Source organism: Neolamprologus multifasciatus, chromosome 8 (assembly GCF_963576455.1).
Source record: "Neolamprologus multifasciatus chromosome 8, fNeoMul1.2, whole genome shotgun sequence".
Lineage (NCBI taxonomy): Eukaryota > Metazoa > Chordata > Actinopteri > Cichliformes > Cichlidae > Neolamprologus > Neolamprologus multifasciatus.
Genome location: NC_140446.1, coordinates 5,762,389 through 5,788,815, shown reverse-complemented (window position 1 = coordinate 5,788,815; position 26,427 = coordinate 5,762,389). Strand labels below are relative to the sequence as shown.

Sequence of the window (26,427 nt, the reverse complement as noted above, 5' to 3'; positions counted from 1 at the left end):
ATTTTATTTATATAGTGCCAAATCACAACAAATGTCGCCTCAAGGCGCTTCATAGATACAGAGAAAAGCCCAACAATCATATGACCCCCTATGAGCAAGCACTTTGGCGACAGTGGGAAGGAAAAACTCCCTTTTAACAGGAAGAAACCTCCGGCAGAACCAGGCTCAGGGAGGGGCGGCCATCTGCTGCGACCGGTTGGGGTGAGAGAAGGAAGACAGGATAAAGACATGCTGTGGAAGAGAGACAGAGATTAATAACAGATACGATTCAATACAGAGAGGTCTGTTAATACATAGTGAGTGAGAAAGGTGACTGGAAAGGAAAAACTCAATGCATCATGGGAATCCCCCGGCAGCCTACATCTATTGCAGCATAACTAAGGGAGGATTCAGGGTCACCTGGTCCAGCCCTAACTATATGCTTTAGCAAAAAGGAAGGTTTTAAGCCTAATCTTAAAAGTAGAGATAGTGTCTGTCTCCTGAATCCAAACTGGAAGCTGGTTCCACAGAAGAGGGGCCTGAAAACTGAAGGCTCTCCCTCCCATTCTACTTTTAAATACTCTAGGAACAACAAGTAGGCCTGCAGAGCGGGAGCGAAGTGCTCTAATAGGGTGATATGGTACTACAAGGTCATTAAGATAACATGGGGCCTGATTATTTAAGACCTTGTATGTGAGGAGCAGGATTTTGAATTCAATTCTGGATTTAACAGGAAGCCAATGAAGGGAAGCCAAAACAGGAGAAATATGCTCTCTCCTTCTAGTCCCTGTCAGTACTCTTGCTGCAGCATTTTGGATTAACTGAAGGCTTTTCAGTGAGTTTTTTGGACATCCTGATAATAATGAATTGCAGTAGTCTAGCCTGGAAGTAATAAATGCATGAACTAGTTTTTCAGCGTCACTCTGAGACAGGATATTTCTAATTTTAGAGATGTTGCGCAAATGGAAGAACGCAGTCTTACATATTTGTTTAATATGTGCGTTGAAGGACATATCCTGGTCAAAAATGACTCCAAGGTTCCTCACAGTGTTACTGGAGGCCAAGGTAATGCCATCCAGAGTAAGAATCTGGTTAGATACCATATTTCTAAGCTTTTCAGCGCCGAGTACAATGACCTCAGTTTTATCTGAGTTAAGAAGCAGAAAGTTAGTGGCCATCCAAGTCTTTATGTCTTTAAGACATTCCTGCAGTTTAACTAATTGGTGTGTGTTATCTGGCTTCATGGACAGATAGAGCTGGGTGTCATCTGCATAGCAGTGAAAATGTATGCTATGTCTTCTAATGATGCTGCCTAGGGGAAGCATGTATAATGTAAACAGAATTGGTCCTAGCACCGAACCCTGTGGAACTCCATAATTAACCTCAGTGTGTGAAGAGGACTCTCCATTTACATGCACAAATTGGAGTCTATTAGATAGATATGATACAAACCACTGCAGTGCAATACCTGTAATACCTACAGCATGTTCTAATCGCTCTAATAGAATATTATGGTCAACAGTATCGAATGCTGCACTAAGGTCAAGAAGGACAAGCACAGAGATGAGTCCACTGTCAGAGGCCATAAGAAGATCATTTGTAACCTTCAATAAAGCTGTTTCTGTGCTGTGATGAACTCTGAAACCTGACTGAAACTCTTCAAATAAACCATTCCTCTGCAGATGATCTGTTAGCTGTTTGACAACTACTCTTTCAAGGATTTTTGATATGAAAGGAAGGTTGGAGATTGGCCTATAATTAGCTAAGACTGCTGGGTCTAGAGATGGCTTTTTGAGTAAAGGTTTAACTGCAGCCACCTTGAAGGCCTGTGGTACATAGCCGATTATTAGAGATAGGTTGATCATATATAAGATCGAAGAATTAATCAATGGCAGGACTTCTTTGAGCAGTTTTGTAGGAATGGGGTCTAAAAGACACGTTGATGGTTTGGAGGAAGTAATTATTGAAGTTAACTCAGAAAGATCGATTGGAAAAAAAGAGTCTAACTTAACATCAATGGAACTAAGAGTAGCTGTAGATAATATTACATCTGTGGGATGATTATTGGTAATTTTTTCTCTAATGATAAAAATTTTATTTGTGAAGAAGTTCATGAAGTCATCACTAGTTAACGTTAAAGGGATGGTTGGCTCAACAGAGCTCTGACTTTTTGTCAGCCTGGCTACAGTGCTGAAGAGAAACCTGGGGTTGTTCTTATTTTCTTCAATCAGTGATGAGTAGTAAGCTGTTCTGGCTTTGCGGAGGGCTTTCTTATAAAGCAACAAACTATTTCTCCAGGCTAAATGATGATCCTCTAAATTTGTGACACGCCATTTCCTCTCCAGATTACGAGTCATCTGCTTTAGGGTACGTGTTTGAGAATTATACCACGGGGTCAGGTACTTCTGATTAGAGACCTTAGTTTTCACTGGAGCTACAGTATCCAGAGTCGTACGTAGTGAGGAGGTGAAATTATTAACAAGATAATCGACCTCTGTTGGGGTAGCGTTCAGATAGCTGCTCTGCTCTGTGTTGGTACAGGGCATTGACGATGATAACAGTGGCTGGATTATATTCTTAAACTTAGTTACAGCGCTTTCAGAAAGACATCTACTTTGATAAAGTCCACTCTCCACTGCTGCGTAATCAATTATTGTAAATGTAAATGTTATCAAGAAATGATCAGACAGGAGAGGGTTTTCAGGAAACACTGTTAAATGTTCAGTTTCTATGCCATATGTTAAAACAAGATCTAGAGTGTGATTAAAGTGGTGGGTGGGTTCTTTTACATTTTGAGAGAAACCAATTGAGTCTAACAACAGATTAAATGCCATGTTGAGGCTGTCATTTTTAGCATCTACATGGATGTTAAAATCACCCACAATAATTATTTTATCTGAGCTCAGAACTAAATTAGATATAAAGTCTGAGAAATCAGACAGAAACTCTGTGTAAGGCCCAGGTGGACGATAGATGATAACAAGTAAGACTGGTTTCTGAGTTTCACAGCTGGGGTGGACAATGCTAAGCATCAGGCTTTCAAATGAATTAAAAGTCTGTCTTGGTCTTTCATTAATTAATAGACTGGTGTGAAAAATTGCTGCCACACCACCCCCTCGACCTGTGCTTCGAGATTTCTGGTAGTTAGAATGACTCGGGGGTGTTGATTCATTTAAACTAACATAATCATCCTGCTGCAACCAGGTTTCTGTAAGGCAGAGTAAATCAATTTGTTGATCAATTATTAAGTCATGTACTAACAGAGACTTGGAGGAGAGAGACCTAATATTTAATAATCCACATTTCACTGTTTTACTCTTTGGTTCAGATGTGGATACTGTATTGTTCTTTCTTTGTGATTGTTTAAGTTGTTTGTTGCTGGTTTTTAGTTTGTTTTTTGTCTTTTTGGAAGCAGACACAGTCTCTATGGAGATGGGTTTTTGGGGGGGTAGCAGGAGGAGAGAAGCTGCAGAGAGGCGTGTAAGACTGCAACTCTGCTTCCTGGTCCCAACTCTGGATAGTCATGTTTTGAGGGGTTTAATAAATTTGTCGATATTTCTAGAAATGAGAGCTGCTCCATCCAAAGTGGGATGGATGCCATCTCTCCTAACAAGACCAGGTTTCCTCCAGAAGGTTTGCCAATTATCTATGAAGCCCACATCGTTTCTGGGACACCACTCAGACAGCCAGCAATTTAAGGAGAACATGCGGCTAAACATGTCACTCCTGGTCTGATTGGGGAGGGGACCAGAGAAAACTACAGAGTCCGACATTGTTTTGGCAAAGTTACACACCGATTCAATATTGATTTTAGTGACCTCCGATTGGCGTAACCGGGTGTCATTACTGCTGACGTGAATTATGATTTTATTGAATTTACGTTTACCCTTAGCCAGCAGTTTTAAATTTCCTTCAATGTCGCCTGCTCTGGCCCCTGGAAGACAATTGACTATGGTTGCCGGTGTCTCTAGCTTCACATGTCTGAGAACAGAGTCACCAATTACCAGAGTTTGACCCCCGGCGGGTGTGTCACCGAGTGGGGAAAAACGGTTAGACACATGAACGGGTTGGTGGTGTACCTGGGGCTTCTGTTTAGGACTACGCTTCCTTCTCACCATTACCCAGCCTTTCCCCAGCTGCTTGGGGTCTGCCGGGGAACAGCTAGCGGGGCCTACGCTATCTTCGGCTGCACCAGCTACAGGGGCCTGGCTAGCTAAGGGTGAGAGCAGGGTGCAAAGCCGAGTCTCCAATTCAGTAATCCTGGCCTCCAGAGCTGCAAATATGCTACATTTGTTACAGATATCATTACTGCTAAAGGAGGCCGAGGTGTAACTAAACATCTGACACAATGAGCAAGAAAGTGCAGAAGGGACAGGTGAAGTAGCCATGGTGCTAACGGGTCGGCTACGAGCTAAGCTAGCGAAACAGTACAGAGACAGTGAGTGAATACTATAAATTAGGTAGTGAGTACACAGAAAGTGTGCTTCGGATGAAGCACGTGAAGATTATACTGTGAAAAAAGAATGTATTTAAAAGTTGTTAATTAAACTGCTAAGCAAATAAGCTAGTCAGAAACACCACTGTGTTTGAGCAGGAACAGGAAGCGATACTATACCACAGAGCGAGCGAGCGAACACCAAGTGACAGCGCCACCGACAGGATATCATATACATATATATATATATATATATATATATATATATATATATATATATATATATATATATACACACACACATATATATATATATATATATATATATATATATATATATATATATATATATATATATGTGTGTGTATATATATATATATATATATATATATATATATATATATATATATATATATATATATATATATATATATATACACACACACACATATATATACACATATATATATATATATATATATATATATATATATATATACACACCTATATATATATATATATATTTATTTATATATATGTATATAGCCCTTTATAACCATTTAAAACATGCTTCAATAGTCAAATCATTTTTCATATGCTGTTGAAATATGCATACATAACACAGCAACCTGGCAAGATCACATTCACTTTTATTGGCTCAGTCACGCTAGAATAAAAATAGGATGGCAACATCCTTGTGACTAGTAAAGGCTGGTGGTTATGTGGTGACTGCAATTAATGTTTTTTCTCTTTCGCACTTATGTGGTTGCAACACCTACATAACACTTTTAATCACAATGCGATTGCATAGGGTGCCTGGTGGTATTCAACCTGTCTTCAAACAACCCCCATGTGACTCAGGCTGACTGAAGTCACTCAGAATGGTGAAGGTTAGCAAATAATTGCAGTTGAATTTGCAAATACAGACAAACTGCCAACGTCTGTGCCGATGAGCACAATGTTTTTGCATTGCGTCTCTTTTAAATAGGGAATTCAGCTTAATTGTCTGCCAGCTGGTTGCAGTCTGGGTATATTCATATATATTATAAGGTTCCTGAGTGCTTATGCAATTTTGGCAGCAACTGCTTCGCTATTTGTGGAGGAATTTATATTTGAAATCTATGAAATTCTGGCTGGACTCTGAATGTAAGCACATGACGTGAATTTCTGTTTAATGTGAATTTATGTGCATACAGAAAGCAATAGACTTGCAGTTTCGCTTATTTATCACACATAGCTGCTGTATTATCACAAGCAGATTGCTTTTAATGCCAGCTTGACCCCATTTAATCCCAGAATGATAGCAATGAACTCTCTTATACTGCCATTTTAAAGGCGTCTTGGCGCACCAAAGTCATTCTGAGAAGGGCAGCTGACTGCGAGCGGTTGCAGAGTTGATCCTCGTCTTAAAAACAACCGTTTCAAAGACAACAAGGCTGCAAATTCACTGCACATGGTTGCCATAATTTTGGTGGCGCTGCAATCTCCAGTCACTGTTTTAACTAGTGTGACTCTAGCATAAGTGGGGATACTTTAGCGATGCTAGCACCAGCAGCTTTCATCCCTTTGCAGATTAACATCACATGTGGTTACGTATTGTTGGTGGCATTGTGCCAGTTTTTTTCATATCATATATTTCATATATTTCAAAAAGACTGCTACTTAGTGTAAGTGTTTTCTCTTACTACTTCTGAGGACTAACTACAAGCTGCATTCACACATTTTTCTCCATCATGCACACTCTGAAGGATGCACCGCGGCATGTATGACCAGGGAAAAATATGAAGTGAAACATACATTGGCTTGCAAAAGTATTCTGCCCCCTTGAACTTTTCCACACTTTGTCACATTACAGGCACATACATGAATCAATTTTATTGGAATTCCACATGAAAGACCAACACAAAGTGGTGAACACGTGAGAAGTGGAACGAAAATCATACATATTTGTCAAAATCATACATACAACACCATGAAGTCTTCAAGGACTTCGTGGTGTTGTTGCTTCCAATATTCTCTTAGACAACCTCTGAGGCTGTCACAGGCAGTGTTGGTCAAGTTACTTGAAAAAAGTAATCAGTAACTAATTACTGATTACTTCCCCAAAAAAGTAATCCCGTTACTTTACTGATTACTTATTTTCAAAAGTAATTAATTACTTAGTTACTTTTTTAAAAAAAGATTTACAACCTGAATAGGTGATAAAGCGATAGATCTTTCAGCTCAGTTCTACTTTTTCTGCATAATCCATCATACAAAATGTAATCAAATGGAAAAGTCTCTTTTTTAAACTTGTTTTATTAGTTTTAATCTTTTAACTTTATGCATCAAGCAAAAATGTAATTATCTGCAACATTCTCTGACTGGAAGAAATTTGTTTAACATTTAAACCTATTTTCTGCACATTCCAGCACATAAAATATTTTTTTTGTGTGTGTTTACACTCAGTCTTTCAAATAGATGCAAGTAAAACACAGCAGAAAATAAATAAAGTCAAAGACTAGCGGTCCTGCTGCTCTATTTTCACCTGTAAAGCAGGAGTGGGGTTAGGCGGAGGTTTACCCTGGTGCAGGTGTGCCGCAGCGGTCAGTGGAAGAATCCGCGAGTTTCTCTGTGAATTTCCAATTACGTCGTTGCGCACTCGGTGCTTGCTTGGAAGTTTAGGGGTTTTTTTTCGCTGTAAAAAGAAGTTTTCTTCCCACGCACAACGGACACTAATGTTTTTGTCACTTTTTATGGAATCAAACTTAAAGTAAGGTCAGTACTTCCACGCTTTAAACGCTGCACGCTCATACTCTCTCTGCACTCGATATATGATCCATTGTTGATCTGCACACAGCTGTTGTCACGAACGTCGCACTTGCTTACGTTACTGTCATGAGACATTATCGCAAAAAAATCACAGTTTTAGTAACGCAGTAACGCAGCGTTCCTACAGTAAAGTAACGGTAATCTAATTACCGTTTTTGCAATAGTAATCCCTTACTTTACTCGTTACTTGAAAAAAGTAATCGGACTGCCCATCTCTGGTCACAGGGCAGTTGTGGAGCTGTTTTGCAAAGAAGATTGGGCAAGGATTTCAGTTCTAGATGTGCAAAGCTGGTAAAGACATACCCTAAAAGACTGGCAGCTGTAATTGCAGCAAAAGGTGGTTCTACAAAGTATTGACTCAGGGGGCTGAATAATTACGCACACCCCACTTTTCAGTTATTTATTTGTAAAAAACGTTTGGAATCATGTATGATTTTCGTGCAGCAGCACCAAATATATATTAATATATTATTTATGTATATTTGCCATATTTTAAATAATTGGTGGATGCACTGAGAGAGACGAGGGCATCCCCTCTTTTTTTGCATCCTACTATTTGAAAAAACTGCAATTTTGCGCGTGTACGTAATAAATGTTCTACAATAAATAAACCAAGACTAGTGACTAGGGATGGGTACCGGTATCCGGTGCCATGATGGCACCGGTTCTGACATAAACGGTAGTAACCAGACCGAAAAGCAGCGCACATTTCGGTGCTTTATTTCGGTGCTTTATTTTGGTGCTTTTTTTTCCTGAGCTGTGAAACACTTTAGATTCTAGCCAATCATTTTACGTTTCCGAGGATAGTAGGCGGGTCCATGTACGTACGTTCTTTTAGAGCAGCGCTACAGATTAAAAATGCCCAAGGCGAAGCGATCAAAAGTCTGGTTGTACTTCACAGCAAAATATGCAAACTCAGCAGCCTGCAACAAGTGCTTTAAGCTGATACTGTCAAAGGAGGCAACACCTCAAATCCGATGAAACACCTGGCGACGCATAGCGTTTTTTTTTTTTAAAACCGAGAAATGCGCCGTATTTGATAGCTTGCTGCGAGACCTCACACCGAGCACATCTACTGCGGGTGTGGTGCCTGTTATCGGAGCCGGAGTTAGCATCATCCCCCAAAAACCCGAAGAGGAGAGTCCTGGCCCCTAGCCCTGCCAGTGTAGCAGAAATGATGATGCAGCAGCAGCCGTTCTTCTCTGACGAGCAGCTTAATGTTGTTTGTGTGTAATTTACGTTGAGTAGGCTAACCACGTTATTAAATTAATGCATGTAAGGTGAACTAGCAAACACCGTCATAGCTACATGCGGCTGTCTTCTTGTTTGATGGCAGATACTCCCTTCACCCTGGCCAAAAAGGCTAAAATGACCAAAGAAAAAATGGAAAACAGCTAAACATGAGAGGTTTTTGGACAAAGTTTGTGTTTTTTCCATTGTTTAAGCACTGCTTCCAGCCAAGAGTGATACCATATATGCCCCATAGCTGCAGAAAAGGCTAACATTGTTATCTTTTTTACAAAAAAACAGCTGAACATGAGAGGTTTTTGGACCAATTTTGTGTTCTCCATTCTTTAAGCACCGGTTTGAGCACCGTTTAAGCACTGGCACCGTTTCAAAAGTACCGGTTTGGCACCGGTATCGGATAAAACCTAAACGATACCCATCCCTACTAGAGACATGCAAAGACTTATTCATCATATTTAAATTGAGCTCCCAACACTGAATATGCATGTGGACATTTATCTTCAGACTATAATTAGATTTTGATTCAAAACAGGCTACATTGTATGATATGTAGAGTAGCGAGTAATGATGTCTTTGTATTGCAACTGCAAGGCCAAAGGAGACTGAAAATTTGCATTTAAATTGCATTAAATTCAAACTGATACATCACTAATAACATGTGCAACAAGTCCAGAGTCTGCCATGTAGCTTTAAATATGTGGAATAAAGGTTTTAGCAATAACCTGAGCTCATGAGAAGCACGGCTTGCAAGAGCGCCACTTCCGTGTCGTCAAGGTTGAACTGTGCCAGGCTCTTGCCCAAATCAAAGATGGCGTCCGACACCACGCCCAGCCCGCCGTTCTTCAGTTGCTCCCGCTTCACAGCCATCTCCCCGCTGAGCGTCAGCGTCTCGCTCTCCGGGTCGTAGCGCATGGCTGCGCGCAAGGACATGATCTCCATGCAGCAGCCCTTCAACAGGATGATCTGGTCTTCACAAGGCAGCTGGTGAATGAAAAACACGTTCGTTTTCATTTCCGAGCAAACATATTGTCATATTCTCAAAATGTTAGGAAAATTTATCTATGAAGCGCTTTTCACAGACAAGCGGTCACGCGAAAGGCTAAAAATAGACGTGAACATTAAGTGCAAAAAAACCCCCAAAAACAAAACGATTTAACAGGTTTTTAAAATAAATAAATAATCATTCAATAAAAGATACCACTATACTTTACATGCTGTCTATGCTGAGTCACTTTAATGTCATCTGAAAGTTGATGTCCTTGTATGTTTTTACCAAATTTATTAACCCATTTTTACTGTATTTTATTTAGTTTACTGTATTTCAGATTTTTGTTCCAATATTCTCTTAGACAACCTCTGAGGCTGTCACAGGGCAGTTGTGGAGCTGTTTTGCAAAGAATGGGCAAGGATTTGTTTGAATATTGGAAGCAACAACAATTTTAGTTTTGCCCATTCTGTAAATTCTGTGCGCCGATCTGGGTCATCCTCGTTGAGATGCTGCAGTAGCTGGAGTTTGTAAGGCTGCCATTTGTGAGTAGCTAATATCAGCCGAAGGGATGTTCAACTAATGCCACTCTCCGGTGACATGCGGCGAGTGCTACGCTGTGGGCTCTTGCTGAATGAAGTTAGCAAGAATGAAGCAAGAAACATCAGTGGCTGACACAAAACTTCGCAAGCAGTTTGCTAACTGTAGCTTGGGAGATGGGTGGTCTCGTAGGGTGTCTTGCATTGAAATCTGCTGCAATGACCCGGTTACTGCGTTCACCAGTTATCAACACAATTTTGATCCGCTCCTCACGTGTTAAACTCTTCGACATGTCAATGGCTGTGAACAAAGAGAAACTTGTAAATAACTCATGAAAGAATAAAGTTACGTTGAAACCAAGCACACCATTGGTTTTCTTGTGACATTACCAATAAGTTTGATGTGTCACATGACCGTCTCCCTATTGAAAAAACAAAAGTTGTATCCAAGATGGCCGACTTCTAAATGGCCACCATGGTCACCACCCATCTTGAGGAGTTTGCCCCCTCACATATACTAATGTGCCACAAACAGGACTTTAATATCACCAACCATTCCCATGTTATTACAGTGTATCCATATAAATGGCCCACCCTGTATGTATGTAGAGGAATAGTGGCTCTAATCTGAGTCCAACCCTAAATTACTGAGCTCCTCAGCCAATCTGGATCCCAGACACCCTTCAGTGGAAACTCAATTAAGCTGCTTGTATCAGCAATCTCATTTTATGGCCGATATCAACGGGTCGTAGTAATAAATAACTACAAAAATGAAGCAAGCTAACAAAAAAATGCCAGTGGCTTCTGCAGCATTATTTCAAACACTGGCATCTGTATACATCCATGGTTTCAAAGCTGGTACCGCCCTGTAAACCTGCCATCCACAAACTGAATCTTTGACACCAATTTTTTATTTAATTACGTAAGTTTTATAGAAAAATGAGAACTATCTGTCCTTCAGTTGATTGCCTTAGTGCTCACACATTAGATATGACTCAGCTGCGTTGCTACCTTCCCACATCTTCGCCATTATCCAAGTGTCAATAAAGCAGTACAGCAAATAATGGCAGAGAGAATTTAGGTAAAGAGGATACTAAATAATAAATGAGAGCAAGGAAGGCAGAGAGATGTGCTAAAGAGGAAGGGATGGGAGGAGGAGAAATATGAAGATGGGCTGAAAATAGGCGTACTTCCCCCACCCCCCCCCCACTGATGAACACAGATTATGACTAATACACCCTGATTTACATGGATATTAGAAACTCTGGGTTAAAACCTGTTCAATTAAATCTGCAGCCTCTGATGTGCTGAATTAACCCTACCTTGATGTAAGCTGGTTTCTCCCCTCGTTGCTCTTGACTGCAGAGCAGATTAATTGACATTCACTGGCTTGATTTGTCTTGTAAATTTCTAACTAGGGGGTAGGCTTAAAGTAAATGCCTAATAATGCAGTTAGTACTGCGTCAATTTGTCAAAAAGCAACAGATTAATTTTTACAGGCTAAACGAATGCTGGCTTTGTTTCTGCGGATTCTTATTAGTAATTTATTGCAGAGCCACGAATTGATCGCTTGTAAGCCAAACAAGTTCCCTCCCTCTGCCTCTTTAATCAGATTAAAATGACTTCTTTTATAATAAAATATGTTACAATGTGAGAAGAAGATAGGAAATTAAACATCGCTGATCATGTGCTTGTGTCTGGAATATTCAAACTTTAAATTTGTTATAGCTAAACCACCAGCTCTGGGAGCACTATGAGGAGTTTATTCATGCTCAGATGCTGACTTGATTAGTAGTATCCATCATGATAGCGATTCTTGTATAATAATTATACAATGCATTAAAATATGCTGATTAAAAAAATAAAAAAGTGATGTTTTCATAAACTCTAATAGATCACAATAAAGACTTTTTCCTCTTCTGTAATTCATCACGCTGCAGACTCACAGTCGTACTGCTCTGTCACTACAGCTGTCCCGCTAGACAACAGTTCTGATACACCCTGATAATTATCCAATCACCCGAGGTCTCATTACAAGCAGCGCAGAAGGGAAACATGATTACGTGCTGCTAAGTGAGGCAGGCCAAACAGGAGCAGGAATGCTTCACTAATTGTCAGAAACAAAGGCCGGTTTATTTTGCAAACACTGCGATTGCTCGAGGAAATATGTAAATGATCAGCACTTTCCTTGTGTGCTGGACTTTTCTGGTAAACTGAAGCAGTCTTGGTTTAGCTGTGGTAAATGAACAGTTTTGCCAATTTTTGTGTTAATTCTGGCCTCCCCCGTGCTCTTCAGGTCAAATTAACCGCCACTCACCTCAGAGAACATGGGCAGTTTTTTGGCAAAGTCGACGACACGGGTGATGGCGGGAGTGATGATCTTGGTGAACTCGCTGAAGGCCTCCAGGTCCACCTTGTCTCCGTCTGATGTTGGAGCGACTGGAGACTGGCCGATTTTCTCTGGCTAAATGGGGAAATAAATGTGGGCGGTTGATTAGTGCACAGAGGAAAAGTTAAAGTAGATATTAGTAAAGCAGAAAAGAATAAAAACTGTTTCATCCATATATGATGAACCTAGTTTACAGCTCTGCAAAGTGAAGCCCAGGCTTCTAATGCCCAAGCAACTGCAAACCAGCCCTGAGGGTCCCTCGATCTTTGACCTCAGTAAACACTTTGATGAATATTTAATGGTTCAGTCGTTGGTTTAACACTTATGTGCAACAAAATGCTGATTTTGTAAATTATGAGTCAGAAACAAGGATAAAGTAGGGCTTACTAAACAATGCACAATGTCACGATTGCTACCTACATCTTTTAAATGCAGTCAAAAGACTGAACTGACTGAACTGTGGGTCAGTTGCATTGTTTCAAATGCTTACAGTCAACAATTCCATAAAAACATCAAAAACAACCATGCTCAGTGTTGTCCAAAGCCTATAATATCCTAAGTATTCAGTGGACAGTAGTCAAGTGCTTCTGTACCAATCGTGGGAACCAGTATGACTTAAGACAGGGGTGTCCAACTCCAGGCCCCAAGGGCCGGCGTCCTGCAGGTTTTAAATGGTAAATGGCCTGCATTTGTATAGTGCTTTTCTAGTCCTTAAGGACCCCAAAGCGCTTTACACTACATTCAGTCACTTCATTCACACACTGGCGATGGCAAGCTACATTGTAGCCACAGCTGCCCTGGGGCGCACTGACAGAGGCGAGGCTGCCGGACACAGGCGCCACCGGGCCCTCTGACCACCACCAGTAGGCAAACATGGGGTTAGTATCTTGCCCAAGGATATTTGGCATGCAGCCAGGAGGCAGCCTGGGATCGAACCACCGACCTTCTGATTAGTGGCTGACCTGCTCCGCCACCTGAGCTACAGCCACCTCGTTTTAGATCTCACCCTGGGTCAGAACATCTGAATCAAATGATTAGTTCATTACCAGGCCTCTGGAGAACTTCAAGACATCTTGAGGAGGTAATTTAGCCATTTGAATCAGCTGTGATGGATCAAGGATGCATCTGAAACCTGCAGGACACCGTCCCTCGAGGCCTGGAGTTGGACAGCCCCTGACTTAAGAGGACACTGAGGAGGCCTGTGCAGGACAGACTTTGGAACACACCCCTCATGTCTCTTTGACATTAAAGTGATGTCATTCATCAGCTTGTGCAGATAGTTTAAAGCATGATCCTGCACAAAATTACAAAATAAATGGAGTGGAAATGTGCTGAGGATATCGTGCGCTCACAGTCAGCTGTGCATCCCTCCTGTTTGTCTCCATGTTTGCCTCTGGAGTCTAAGACAGACATTTTTGCATTTTTTTAACTGTGGCTACATTTGTCTATGTGTACTACGCATAGCCTTTTTTAATAGCAAAGTAATTCGAGCCAACTCCCAGTCACAGCTGCTTGCCTTTCCAGTTCGTACGGTGTGTTGTTGTAGTTGAGCACCTCAGACAAAGCAGTAAATATTATGGCCTTTTTATGGGATTTCTTTAAGGTGTTTCAAAATACAACATCTTTCTAAATGGTTTGTCTTCCACAAAGTGCTGCAAATCAACAAACAGTTTTTCAGAGGACAGTGGAGTGTCCTTGGAGAAAGGACGGGGACATATAATCAAACAGATTACACTTACTTAAAGGGAGACTGCCGATCACTAATATATATGTTTACAGAGTTGTTTGAATTGATGTTATGACTATGAAAAATATTGTTTCCCGCTCCAGTAAATAAAGCATGTGTCAGGGACAGAGTCATTTATTCAGACTTTGCTCCGGCTATAAATGGGATGAGATAAAAGTAGAGGAATAATCACCTCGAACAAAGAGTCATCAATCATGATGCAGAGGAAGAAGGATTGCGTAAGTCACTGCAAACACAGCCAGTCCTCTGCTGTGAGGCTGAAAGCCGGGCAATTATGGAAAATTTCAAGTAGTTGTTATAATAACTTTGATGGACTGCAACTCTTGTCGTGCAGGAGCCAAAACAAAACATTGCTTTTGTTGGTGGAGGTCAGCGGCCATTTTTCATGTCAGTGTTGGGAAAACAGCTGTCGGGAGAGAGACGGGCAGATCTCTCGGGTTTAGCTTGTGTCACGATTCACAACTGACACAGATGACAATGTAATATAGTCTTTAACTCAATCCATCCAGGATTAGTATTACCAGGGGACTTAATGTGATTTGGAAATGATCCCATCATGTCACTGTACTGTGTGATGAATTTGTACGGCATAAGCAAAGTTTGTATTTCACTCAAATTTTCCACCATCATCTGCGGACTTGATTACAAATATTCATTAGGAAAAATGTCGCTCAGCTCATGCTGCCATTGATCACATCCATCTGATCATCCTTTGGGATTTTGCTTCTGATGGATTTCAGCCTGCATTTTCTGTAAACTGTTCATCATGCTGTGTGGCAACGTGAGTCATGAAATCGCACACGAGTGCTGCTCCAAGCTTTGCTGACGCAAACTCCTCTACTCAAATTCTCAAGCAGAAAGAGAGGCAGCAAAAAAACAAAAAAACTTGGAAAGAAAAGAGCTCAAATCGCAGACGCTGACTCTCACTGGTCCTCTGGCAAAACATGTTATGTAATCCGCAGTGAAGTTTGCACAGGCACAAAAATACAATCGTTGCAGATTACTACACTTCACTAGCTGATACTAGTATAGGTAAAAAGGTGAGTGCACAGACAGTGTAAAAAGAAGATGTTCTTTTCGATAGCCACCTGGCCGAAGACTTTGGGAAAACCTCCCTTAGCTCCTTTTCTCAATGACTTTATGTGCTTGGTCACTTGCTAACATCAGCTGGTGTCCCTCACTCTTAATGGGGACAAAAGAGACGCACTTAAAGAAAGCAAGCAGCTTTAGATCTGCTAAAAAATACAAATCTACTGTGCAATATTTGCAGCCTGTGCAGAAACCACCCCACATGATGTCAGCAGCAGCAGACAGAGTTTTAGATGGTCTTCTCTTCTTTGAACCAATGCATCTGTAAAGGCAACGCTCCACAGATCCCATCGTCACTACCCGACTTCATGGGTACAATTTTATTTACACAAGAACACTTTTAAACACTTTCATTTCTCATTCAGACTTACCGACCTTTTAAATGAAACATGACAAAGTAGACTTGATAGTTTGCCAAGTGCGTATTATGGAGGAGTGGCATCCAGTATCTTTAAATTAAAAGCGATTCAGTAAAGCTCGCCTAATCAATAAAATGCAAATGCAGCCTTCAGTTCTTTGAATAAAGTTCATGCAGCATTGTTCTGCTCTGGCAGTGATACAGTTCACAATTTTTAAGAGTCCGCTCAATAGCATTTGTTTCGTGTATCTAGTTTGCAGGACAATTTTTCCAAGTTTTAACCTAGCTATATGTGTGAGTAGTGTATTTAAATCATTCCTTACAGAGTCCACAACTGCCTAACTGTTCTGGATCAGTCAATTGTGTGTTAACACAATGCTACACTCTTCCCAGTGGCTGTTCATCCTAAGGTCAGATGCGTGGTGTGCAATGCTCAAAGAAATTGCAAAAAATCCCCCAAAACAATCTGAAAATAAACAACAAATAAACAACAAGGCAGCACGGTGGCATGGTGGTTAGCACTGTTGCCGCACAGCAAGAAGGTCCTGAGTTCAATTCCAACATCAGGCCCGGGGTCTTTGTATGTGGAGTTTGCATGTTCTCCCCGTGTTTACGTGGGTTCCCTCCGGGTACTCCGGCTTCCTCCCACCGTCCAAAGACATGCGGCTTGTGGGGATAGGTTAATTGGAAAATCCAAATTGCCATTAGGTGTGAATGTGCGAGTGAATGTGAGCGCGAATGGTTGTCTGTCCCTGTGTGTTGGCCCTGCGACAGACTGGCGACCTGTCCAGGGTGTACCCCGCCTCTCGCCCTATGACAGCTGGAATAGGCTCCAGCGCCCCCCGCGACCCTGAAAAGGAGAAGCGGAAGCGAATGGATGGATGGATAAACAACAAGGATGCTAAATGTTAAAGCTGATGACAGGACAATTAAAAAAAGACTTAGAGGATGTTCCAGGAGAAAGCCTCCTCTCTGTAAAAAGGATACAGCTGCAAGTCTGCAGAGCTGCATGTGAATAAAACACAAGACTTCTATGAGACCAAAACGTTGATGTCTGGTCATTATGCACAGCGTCGCAATTGGTGAAAACCAAATACAGCATACCAGCACAAACCCCTCAAACCAACTGTCAGAGTGGTGGAGGAGGCCTCTTTTGCAACCACAAGACTTTCAGTAACTGAGTCGACCACAGATTACTCTCGTATACCAAAAAGAGGTATACAAGAGTGAAGGCAGGTAGAGTTTGACCCAAACTAAGTCATGCTATATGACAATGATCACAAGCGCAGCAGCAAATCCAAAACAGAATGACAGAAAAAGGAAAGACTCACGTGTTTAAACCGACTGTAATGCTGCAACAGAGCTCTGCATAAACAAATGCCTGCAAACCTCAATGAACTAAAGCAACATTGTGAAGAAGATTGGGCCAAAATTCCTCCACATGGATACGAGACTGAAAAAGTCAAACAGAAAATGCTAACTTCAAGTTATCGGGATGTTCTAAAACTTTCACAGCCTGTGAAAACGTTCTTTTTCACATGACTGCAGCTGGTGAATTGCCATAGAGCCGTTCATGCACAACGAATGCACGGGTATTAATTAGTATTTGTAAATAGTTTCCTCTTCTCTGGCCTATGCAATGCTCATATGTGCTTTCTAATGGACTCGTGTGATTTTCTTGCAACTGTTATTGTTTATTTACTGCATAGCCATCTGGGTGACACTGAGGAAATGCACTCAGCTGTATCCGCAGAGATGGCAAGGGATTATGTGTTTGTTTGCTGCTGTACAGACTAGTTAGTCAGGGAGCCGAAACAGGCTTTTTAATAAGTGTTAAGCTCTCCTTGAACTGCACATTGAAAAGGAAAATGCCCAGAATGTGTCCCAAAGGAAGCCAAAAGATATTTAGACTTGAAGATAAGCAGCATTACACTCAGGGAATTTTGCTCATTACGAGGAGAAAACAGTAAAAACTTTTTGCCGCAGTGTCATCCTGACCTTTTATTTTATCAGATGCATTAGCTCTGCAAAAAGTTTGCACCTGCAGAGCTGGAGAAGATAAATTGGGTGCACTGTTGTGAAACGGTGAACATGTGTGTGGTTAAAATGGATTACTAATGAATATATTATCACCAATCGCAGAAATGTGGCGGAACATTGATAGTGAAACTGCCACAACATGCCGAATTGTTATCAGTGCCAATCACTCAGAAGCGACTTTGCAAGGTGCAAGAATTTTAGATATACAAGGTCACATATCATTTGCATATCAGTGCTTTAAATACACAGTAGAGTGAAATGAACTGCATGGCATGATCGTAAGAGCACCTCATGAGTACAGGTTAAAAAACTGCTGTTACTCTGGATATCTCTGTTCAACCAAAACCATATGCCCACCATGCATGAATCACATATGTCTGTTTCTCATTGCCTGGTTGTAGCACAACTAAGTAGCTGGAGAGAGCTTTTCAAGGCCTTTTAATGTTTTTGAGAGCAACAGCTTAAAGGTCAGAAGTTCAGGACCAATCGGGGAAAAAAGGAGGTTTGTGTGAGATGAAGTGCCGCCGTGACGATTTATGCTTCACTTCTCCCGCCTAACGAACTGAATAGAAAACTTGGAGCAAGCAGTGCATTTTGATCATTAGTAGCCGGGAAGTAGAAGGAAGAAGGATAGCTCGTCATCCCGCCTGTTAGTAAATATGAGTGAATAATTTTGCATTCATGCTTCACTAATTTGTACGATCACGTGTATTGTAGTTCTATCTTTGAGAACTATGTGAATATTGAGGGAAAAGCCTTTTGAATACACATGGAATCAATCTTATCCTACTGCACTGGAAAGCTGCAGACCACCAGTGTGCTGACATTCCTTTCTTTGAGACGGGGTTGTTGACGTCGACGAGACGTTACACTTTGGTGTCAGCTCGTTTGATGGATACGTGAATATGTAGGTGTGCACAAACAAAACTATCTCGTGCATTTTCTGCACACTGCGTTGAACTGTGAACGAACGAGATTTGCTATTACTTTTAATAGAAACGCTATCAGACAATTAGGAATGCCATGACCTTTGGACCGTTGTAGAGACCCACACAGGCACAGCTGCCGCACACAGCTGAACCGAATCTTCTCTCGTCAACGCCGTTTCCAGATTCCAGACCAAAGCGTGTGAGAGAGAACACTGTGTTACAAGTCAGAGCAGTGTGTTCCCCTCCATAAGGCCAAATGATTCAATGGGCTAGATATGTTAGTTGGCCTTAGCAACAATGAAAAATCTGAAACATCAGGCCTCGCATTATCTCTGAAACGGTTTCCTTCACAAGCAGTCAACACTGCCACAATGTGCTGTGGGTGATGCCACGAGACAAACAAACAAAGCGCACAAAACTAAAAATGGAAACAGAGTGACTCATGTGTCACTTCTTCTTGGTCTAAAAATTAGATTAAGTGTAATGATAGCAGATGTTTTCTTATTATCCTTTATAGTCTGTAAAGCCTCAGCCACAGACTTAGAGAGCAGTCAGCAACCCAATGGGAACCCCTGGTCAGTAGGGAAAAAATGTGTTTCCCTCAACTGGTTGGATTCTGTTGGCTGCTGCTGTCACTGGCTGAAACTCGTTGCACTTAGGCTAAGGCACTAAAAATATACTTTGAATTTCTCAGGTTGCTAGAACCAGTGGTCACCTGTAATTTACATAGAAAGTATGTTAAATACCCAACAAGTGCTAGAGGAAGCAGACCAGAAGTCGTGCCTTACTGCTGAAACAACACATTTAATCTGAAGGTGAATGCTCTCTGCGCTTCACACTGTTAACAGTTTCACTACCGCTACCAAAGAGTTGGCAAGTGCTTGTAGACAATTCGCAAGCTACAAGCCACTGTGGCAGTCTGCTAGCGGGCAAATTGATCGTAATAAGGTTTTCGGGGTAGCACCAGACACTTATTTGAGACCAACTTGAGACCATAAAAGTAGAATGGGAGGCAGAGCCTTCAGTTTTCAGGCCCCTCTTCTGTGGAACCAGCTTCCAGTTTGGATTCGGGAGACAGACACTATCTCTACTTTTAAGATTAGGCTTAAAACTTTCCTTTTTGCTAAAGCATATAGTTAGAGCTGGACCAGGTGACCCTGAATCCTCCCTTAGTTATGCTGCAATAGACGTAGGCTGCCGGGGGATTCCCATGATGCATTGAGTTTTTTCTCACTCACTATGTATCAATAGACTTCTGTGCATTGAATCATATCTGTTATTAACCTCTGTCTCTCTTCCACAGCATGTCTTTATCCTGTCTTCCTTCTCTCACCCCAACCAATCACAGCAGATGGCCCCGCCCCTCCCTGAGCCTGGTTCTGCCGGAGGTTTCTTCCTGTTAAAAGGGAGTTTTTCCTTCCCACTGTCGCCAAAGTGCTGCTCATAGGGGGTCATATGATTGTTGGGTTTTTCTCTGTATCTATGAAGCGCCTTGAGGCAACTTTTGTTGTGATTTGGCGCTATATAAATAAAATTGAATTGAATTGAATTGAATTGAACTTCACCTACCAACTGCCGGCAACCTCTTGCGAAGCAGTTGGAGAATACACGTTTTTGCCTGGAGACTGAAGGTTGCCAGCAGGTTGCTATCCCGTGTCTAGGCCTGTGTGAATGACACCTAAGGACCACCTCTCTCAAGCACTTTGTTACTTTTTTTTTAATTAAAAAAGATGCATTAGAATTAAAATTTCCACTTTAGGCTGCATTGTGTTGAGATTATTGCCAGCCATGGTCTTAATGTTCCCATATTTGAACAAAAGGGTTCTAGGGACTTTTAGCGTGGTGAGTTCATGCTTAAAATGTGCATTGGCATCCACACGACTGTTTAACTTTCCCCTGTGCTTATAAAGGTTTAAGTCAGCTATAGAGAACAAAACCATTTTTAGCATCAGGCAGTTATTTCTGCTTTACAATTTGCCATTTTCACAAAAGAGTTCACCGCTACTGATCGCTGCAGTAGTCAGCCTCAATCGGCCACCAGAGGAAATCGAACTATTTACATATTTTCAATTTGTTCGTGTGGGTTGCAGCTGGTTTCCACACATATATGCGAGGTACTCATGTTTCCCCCCCCATATTCTTTATTTGTTCTGTGCCTGTATCTGATCTGTACCTGATATATGCAGCGTAACAATGAAACTAGCGATCCAACATACTGAATTTCTTCTCTTCTCTCAGGAAAACACTGCAGTCTAAGTTAGGAGGGTCATTCCTCAGTGCATCAGGCATCATTTGCGTGCTGAACAGTGTATGAGAAGGAGTGTGATTGCTGCTGTTTTAAAGTAGTAGTCCTCATAGGGCAGAATGGGCTGATCCTGGTTGGCTTAGCATTTAAATTTAGATATTCAGGGTTAAGTGACTCCAGCTCCCCGTTAGTGTGTGAATGCTGTGTGAAATGGAACAGTTTATCCTTTAGAGGAACCAAGCTCAGGGTTACTGCTGAGCTTTAAATTCTGCTTGGTGCAAGACCCGTCCGTAACATAAAGCGCTTTAATTTTAAGTGATGTTAAAAATACGTTTAACACTAATTTTAACACCAACTCTGACCTTCCACCTGCTCACTGTAGCCTTCAACCAAGTCATGAGTCATGAGTGGCGACAGGACAAAGCTATGCAGCTATGCGAGTATGCCCATAAGGCCCCATCTTCTCATCCCATCCATCCACCGCCTTCTGCAATAAGCAGGCCGCAAATGCTTTGAAACCCTCTCCACCTCGGCGGGATAGAATTTTTTAAATACAGCGCCTTGATTTGGACATGACATATCATCTCATTCTACTGCAAAGCTGTTGACAGGCACTTAAAACTGTGTAAGTATCTCCGATAAGCCTGAGCCAAAACATAAGGTCAGAGTCTGTGTTTATGCGTGACAGGGGAGCTTGATACAGACGGGGACACCCAGACGGGGCTGTCCAGGATGAATCTGAGCACTAACACATGCAGGAGAGCAGTGTGCGAGAGACACGCACACAATGCCTGCCAACTTGCAGATGAGCGCTAATGACTGAGGATTTGCCTTGGCTGAGATAAGAAAGGATCATACGGAAAGCAGATGGGCAAAACAGAAAGGAAAGCGAGGGGAGACGCCGGGGGACAGTGAGAGAGAAAACAAAGAAATGAAGACAAGCGTGAGATTAAAGTGGAAACGAAAGGTTGAGGTGAAAACTATGAGGAGAATTATGTCTGTTAAGAACCCAGAAGATTTGAATGAATAAAACTCACAACTGAACTGAGGAATAAAGGCACAGACGAGGTGAGAAAAATAGAAAAAGACCAGGGAATACACAGCGATAAAGACATGTGAGTGACTGCATGTTTGTTGGAAAACACTAAAATAGAGCAACAGAATTTTATTGTGTGAAATAGATAGTGGTGTTTGTGTTTATTGGGTATTTTCAACCTATATTTAGTGCTTTAAACAGATTTAAAATGACCTTAATGTGACTTAAACTTGAGCCTGGCTCTGTCAGAGGTTTCTTCCTGTTAAAAATGAGTTTTTCCTCCCTAATGTTGCCAAGTTCTTGCTCATAGGGTCGTCTGAATATTTCAGTTTCACTGTATTACTGTAGTGTCTTCGCCATATTATCTAAAGCGACTTGAGGTCACTGTTGTTGTGATTTGGGGGCTGTATACATAAAGTTGAATTGAACTGAACCCATCCAAAGAAACTTGTACTATAGTACTATAAGTGCAGTTATTATTGATGTGTTCCCTGCAACAACCCACACCAGTGAAAGAAGGAGATGACTTGAAAGAAATATTATAACATTACTCAGGTGGGAATGCTTCTGCCAGGAGTGGTTCTCTTTTCATTTCTGCAATGGGTATTTTTTTACTCCCAAAATATGAATATAAATTAAAAGTTCATATAAGCCTCAAATCTTTTGGGGTAAATGTAATTATCACTGTCAAACACACATATTCACACATGCACAGAGAGCTTCTCTGGTTCTGTGTATGCAGGCAGGTTAAGAAATATGGGTGTGATGGCTCCTATAAAAGCTTGGGTAGCTTTGAAATCATCCCAAAATTAAGATGCATGCAATATATTTTTAATATGAACTTTTTAAAAATGAGGAAAAATCTGAAGTGGAAAGGTTGATAAATCAAAATACTAAATAAGATAATTGATTCGTCATCGATGTAAACAGGCCATGATGTTAAGGTCTAAAGACCAGTTGATGACAGCCTGCCAACCACTGGTTGCTAGGGAAAAATGACTATTCCTCAACCACCACTCAAACCTAAAGTGACTGTGGCAATCCATTACTTTGAGATGTATGCCGTACAGTGCAGCGAGGAATGCCCAGACCTCTACATTGGAGAGACCAAACAGCCACTTCACAAGCGCATGGCACAACACAGAAGAGCCACCTCCACAGGACAAGACTCAGCAGTTCATCTGCATCTTAAGGTCAAAGGTCACTCTTTCGAGGATGCCAATGTTCACATTTTGGACAGAGAGGACAGATGGTTTGAAAGAGAAGTGAAAGAAGCATCTATGTCCACTGTGAGCGACCATCTTTGAACAGAGGCGGTGGTTTACGACACCAACTGTCTGCCATCTATAATCCAGTTTTGAGTTCCCTCCCCAGACGCCTTAACGCCCACTCACATCCTGGGCCATCTGACCTCAGGAATTCGCATGATAAGGTGGGGCCAGGTTTCACAACGAGCTCATCCGAAACCCTGGCTGATTGGGACCCACACCCAGTTTCACACCTTGGCTCAGGCGATTAGAGGATCATCAGGGGGTCCTTTTGTCCCTCTGTGGGGGGAAACTCCCACTAGGTTTAAATCTGGGACTCCCCACCATTTGACCTTAGAACTGAAGAAGCTTCTCGGATGAGAGGTGAAACGTCTTCAAGCAACTTAAAGAAGTCCAGACGCTTTTCTTTGCAAGCTCCTTTGACTACAATGACCTGGATGACTGAGAACCTTCACAGACATTACTTTGAGACCAAAACAATTGCAAAGAGGTATGTGGCGTAGTGCTTTCTGATTTCACCCAGTGACGACTAGTAACGTCCAGTAACCATGAGTGTAAGTGGTTGCTGGACGTTGCTGGCAGTTGCTGTGAAACTGACAGCTAAAACCCAGTGAACAGGTCTAGAGACTGGTTGGCGAGACCCCGGCAACCTCCGAGTATTCCATAAATGGAACACTGATGAGTATTGTTTGCTGCTGCTAGGTGAAATTTGTTGCAACGCTGTGTACAGTGCTGCACTTTGAGCCTCCTTGTGACGGCTCTGGTTGCTAGCAGACTGCCACAGTCACTCATAGTTTACATTAAAGACAACGCCTTGTGTATAAGAACTCGCCAACTACTCGCTAAGTGGTTATGAAAGTGCGAAAAGTTGACACAAATCAGAAGTGCAGATTGTTTGCTTTCAAAAGAAAGAATTTTCAAAATAAAAGACACTGATAATCTGCTTCTGATGTCTCTCACCGGTATTCCTGATGTAAAGAGTTCTCAGATAAGTTTTGCAAATCAAGTAATGCAAAAAAACCAAACCAAACAAAACAAAAACTTTTTAAAGGAGCAATTTTATGCTGTTAAAAGGCTGCTGTACTTGCCCCACAGTTTCTGTATGTGGGCAGCTACTATGGCTCCTTTATAGTGAAAGACAACGAATTGTACTTTTGCCACAGCGTATATCTGTAGCTCAGCTTGCTGGATTTCAGAGAGGACAACCTTTACATCATGCCGTAATCACCTTGAACTTACAAGTGAAACTGACACAAACAACATCAATAAGTGTCTGTGATCTACACGGAGCTCCACCTCAGTCACTGCAAGCTAATCACAGTCCCCCAACACTGTTTGTGAAGCCCGCTGAGGAAGGCAATTACGCCAGCTTCAAAACAGATTTTAAACAGATTTTAGTTCGGCTAAGGCTGTCACTCTGAGTAAAATTAATGAGCTTGTTGCTGTTTATGTTGTCGGAGAAGAAGCTTTTTTCTAAGGTAATGGTGAAACCTAACAAGCTACTTTTTTCAGTAGATAATCTTGTAATGTAAGAAGTCGCCTTAAATTGCTCTAAAGAAATGACAGCAATGAAAAATCCCAGCTGAGGTAACCCTAAGCTATCACTTAAATATGCTGGAAAAACAGTGCGGCAACAATGTAGAAAAGAAAATGCTTTAATATTATATTCATATTCAAATACTTTGGTTATCTCCTCTATATGTTTTCTCTACTGAAGAATAATGGGAACTATAGAAAGTGAACACAATCACAATTGGCTGTGTATCACTGTGCCGTAGCTTCTCACCAGGAATTTGCGCTTCTGCTTCCACTGTGCGCCCTGAGCATTGGTGTGACGATGGGCTTCCGTCACCAAGCGGATCAGCTCCCACTCGGCCCCCGTGGGCTCCGGACGGGTCTGGAGGGATTTTACCATCTCCTCCTTCTTACGCCGCTCCCTGTTCTCCTCAATCAGGCGCCGTTTAGCCACCCGCTTTGAGTCATCCAGTACCACTGGAGGGAAAAGGAGGTGGGAAGAGGAGGAGGAAGAAATTAGAAAAGAAAAAATCACCTGAAATTTGTTTGCATATATATAAAGTTGCAGCTCCAGCTGTGAAATATTAGGTCCCTGTGCTGTTTATTCTTACTACCTCTTGAATCTTTATTAAAAAATTACACAAGTGACATTAATTCATTTTTGTCTTGTATTTTTGTGCGTGCACTCACAGTCCATGGCCATGCCCACAGCAATGCACTTCTTGAAGCGGCACAGCTGGCACTGGTTGCGGGTGATCTTGTCGATGATGCAGCAACCATCGTACTTGCAGGAGTAGGCCGGGTGGAGGTTCTTCTGAATGGTCCTACGGAAAAAACCCTGGAGGTAGACAGAGCAGGCAGACGTGGATGTGAGAGAGACCGTCAGTGACACAGGCGGAGAAATACGAGCACAATAAAAGCCCTGAAGACATTTCGCTTCCAGCCGCAGCTGCTGCTGGCGGGAAAGGAGACATTTTAATTACCGCCGCTGCATCTTTACTGTGAAATTTATGTGTTTAATGCAAAATTTGATTGAACGTATTGTCAGCCCCACTTGCTACTAAATCTGAGGCAATTTCTGTGAAAGCTACGCGGCGGCCCAGCGGTCTACGCACAAGACAAACAAACCGTAGATGGAAATGTGAAAGGAGATTTAATATTATGCTTGTATTATTAGATCTAAAGCATTCTTTTGACAGGCGTAGATACGTCTACATATTGAAGGGAAGTGAGCATGAAATATTTACCATAAATCAGATTTATTTGGAAAAAACAAAAGGAAAAAAAAAAAGTATTTTCCCCCCAATGCTGCCCAATAACTGAGACATCAAATGCATCATTGCCAGCGACGCTCAATCCCTTCAGTGACGCCTAAATATAAAATGATAAACAAACACATGAGCAAAAGGAAGCAAAGCAGTCTGATCACACAGCGCACTGACAGCGAGGAAGACAAACGACACACGGCTCAGAGATGAAGTGACAGCAATATGTGTATGACCTTGGTGCGTGGCTGTTCACTATAAAGAGTGTGCATGTGCACGGCTGTGAGTCACATATGCACGCGTGTGTGTCTCGGCACTTGACCTCGAAGGCATTAAATTAAGTTTTCCTGCAGCCCTTATGCGGGTTATGAACCTGCTGTGTGCTTCTCTGGGTTTGTGTGTGTGCGTGTACCTTGCAGCCCTCGCAGGTAATGCAGCGGTAGTGGTAACCCGTGGCCTTGTCGCCACACACCACACATGGCTCATCCTTTTCGAGGTAGCTGGGAATGTACCCTGAAAGAGAAAGAACCAATGAAAAGACAGATCGTG

At 41.8% G+C, this 26,427-nt stretch overlaps 1 protein-coding gene across 7 annotated transcripts in view; it reads right to left on the bottom strand.

Annotated features, from left to right (window-relative positions):
- Nucleotides 1-26,427, bottom strand: part of thrab (thyroid hormone receptor alpha b) — a 240,256-nt gene that overhangs the window by 16,466 nt on the left and 197,363 nt on the right. For all 7 annotated transcript variants that reach the window (XM_085169644.1, XM_085169641.1, XM_085169643.1 and 4 more), the window contains 5 exons: nt 26,291-26,391; nt 25,304-25,451; nt 24,885-25,090; nt 12,315-12,461; nt 9,196-9,454 (listed from right to left, as the gene is read on the bottom strand). In XM_085169644.1, coding sequence (XP_085025770.1) covers nt 9,196-9,454; nt 12,315-12,461; nt 24,885-25,090; nt 25,304-25,451; nt 26,291-26,391 — 861 coding nt within the window. The remainder of the gene's footprint in view (nt 1-9,195; nt 9,455-12,314; nt 12,462-24,884; nt 25,091-25,303; nt 25,452-26,290; nt 26,392-26,427) is intronic.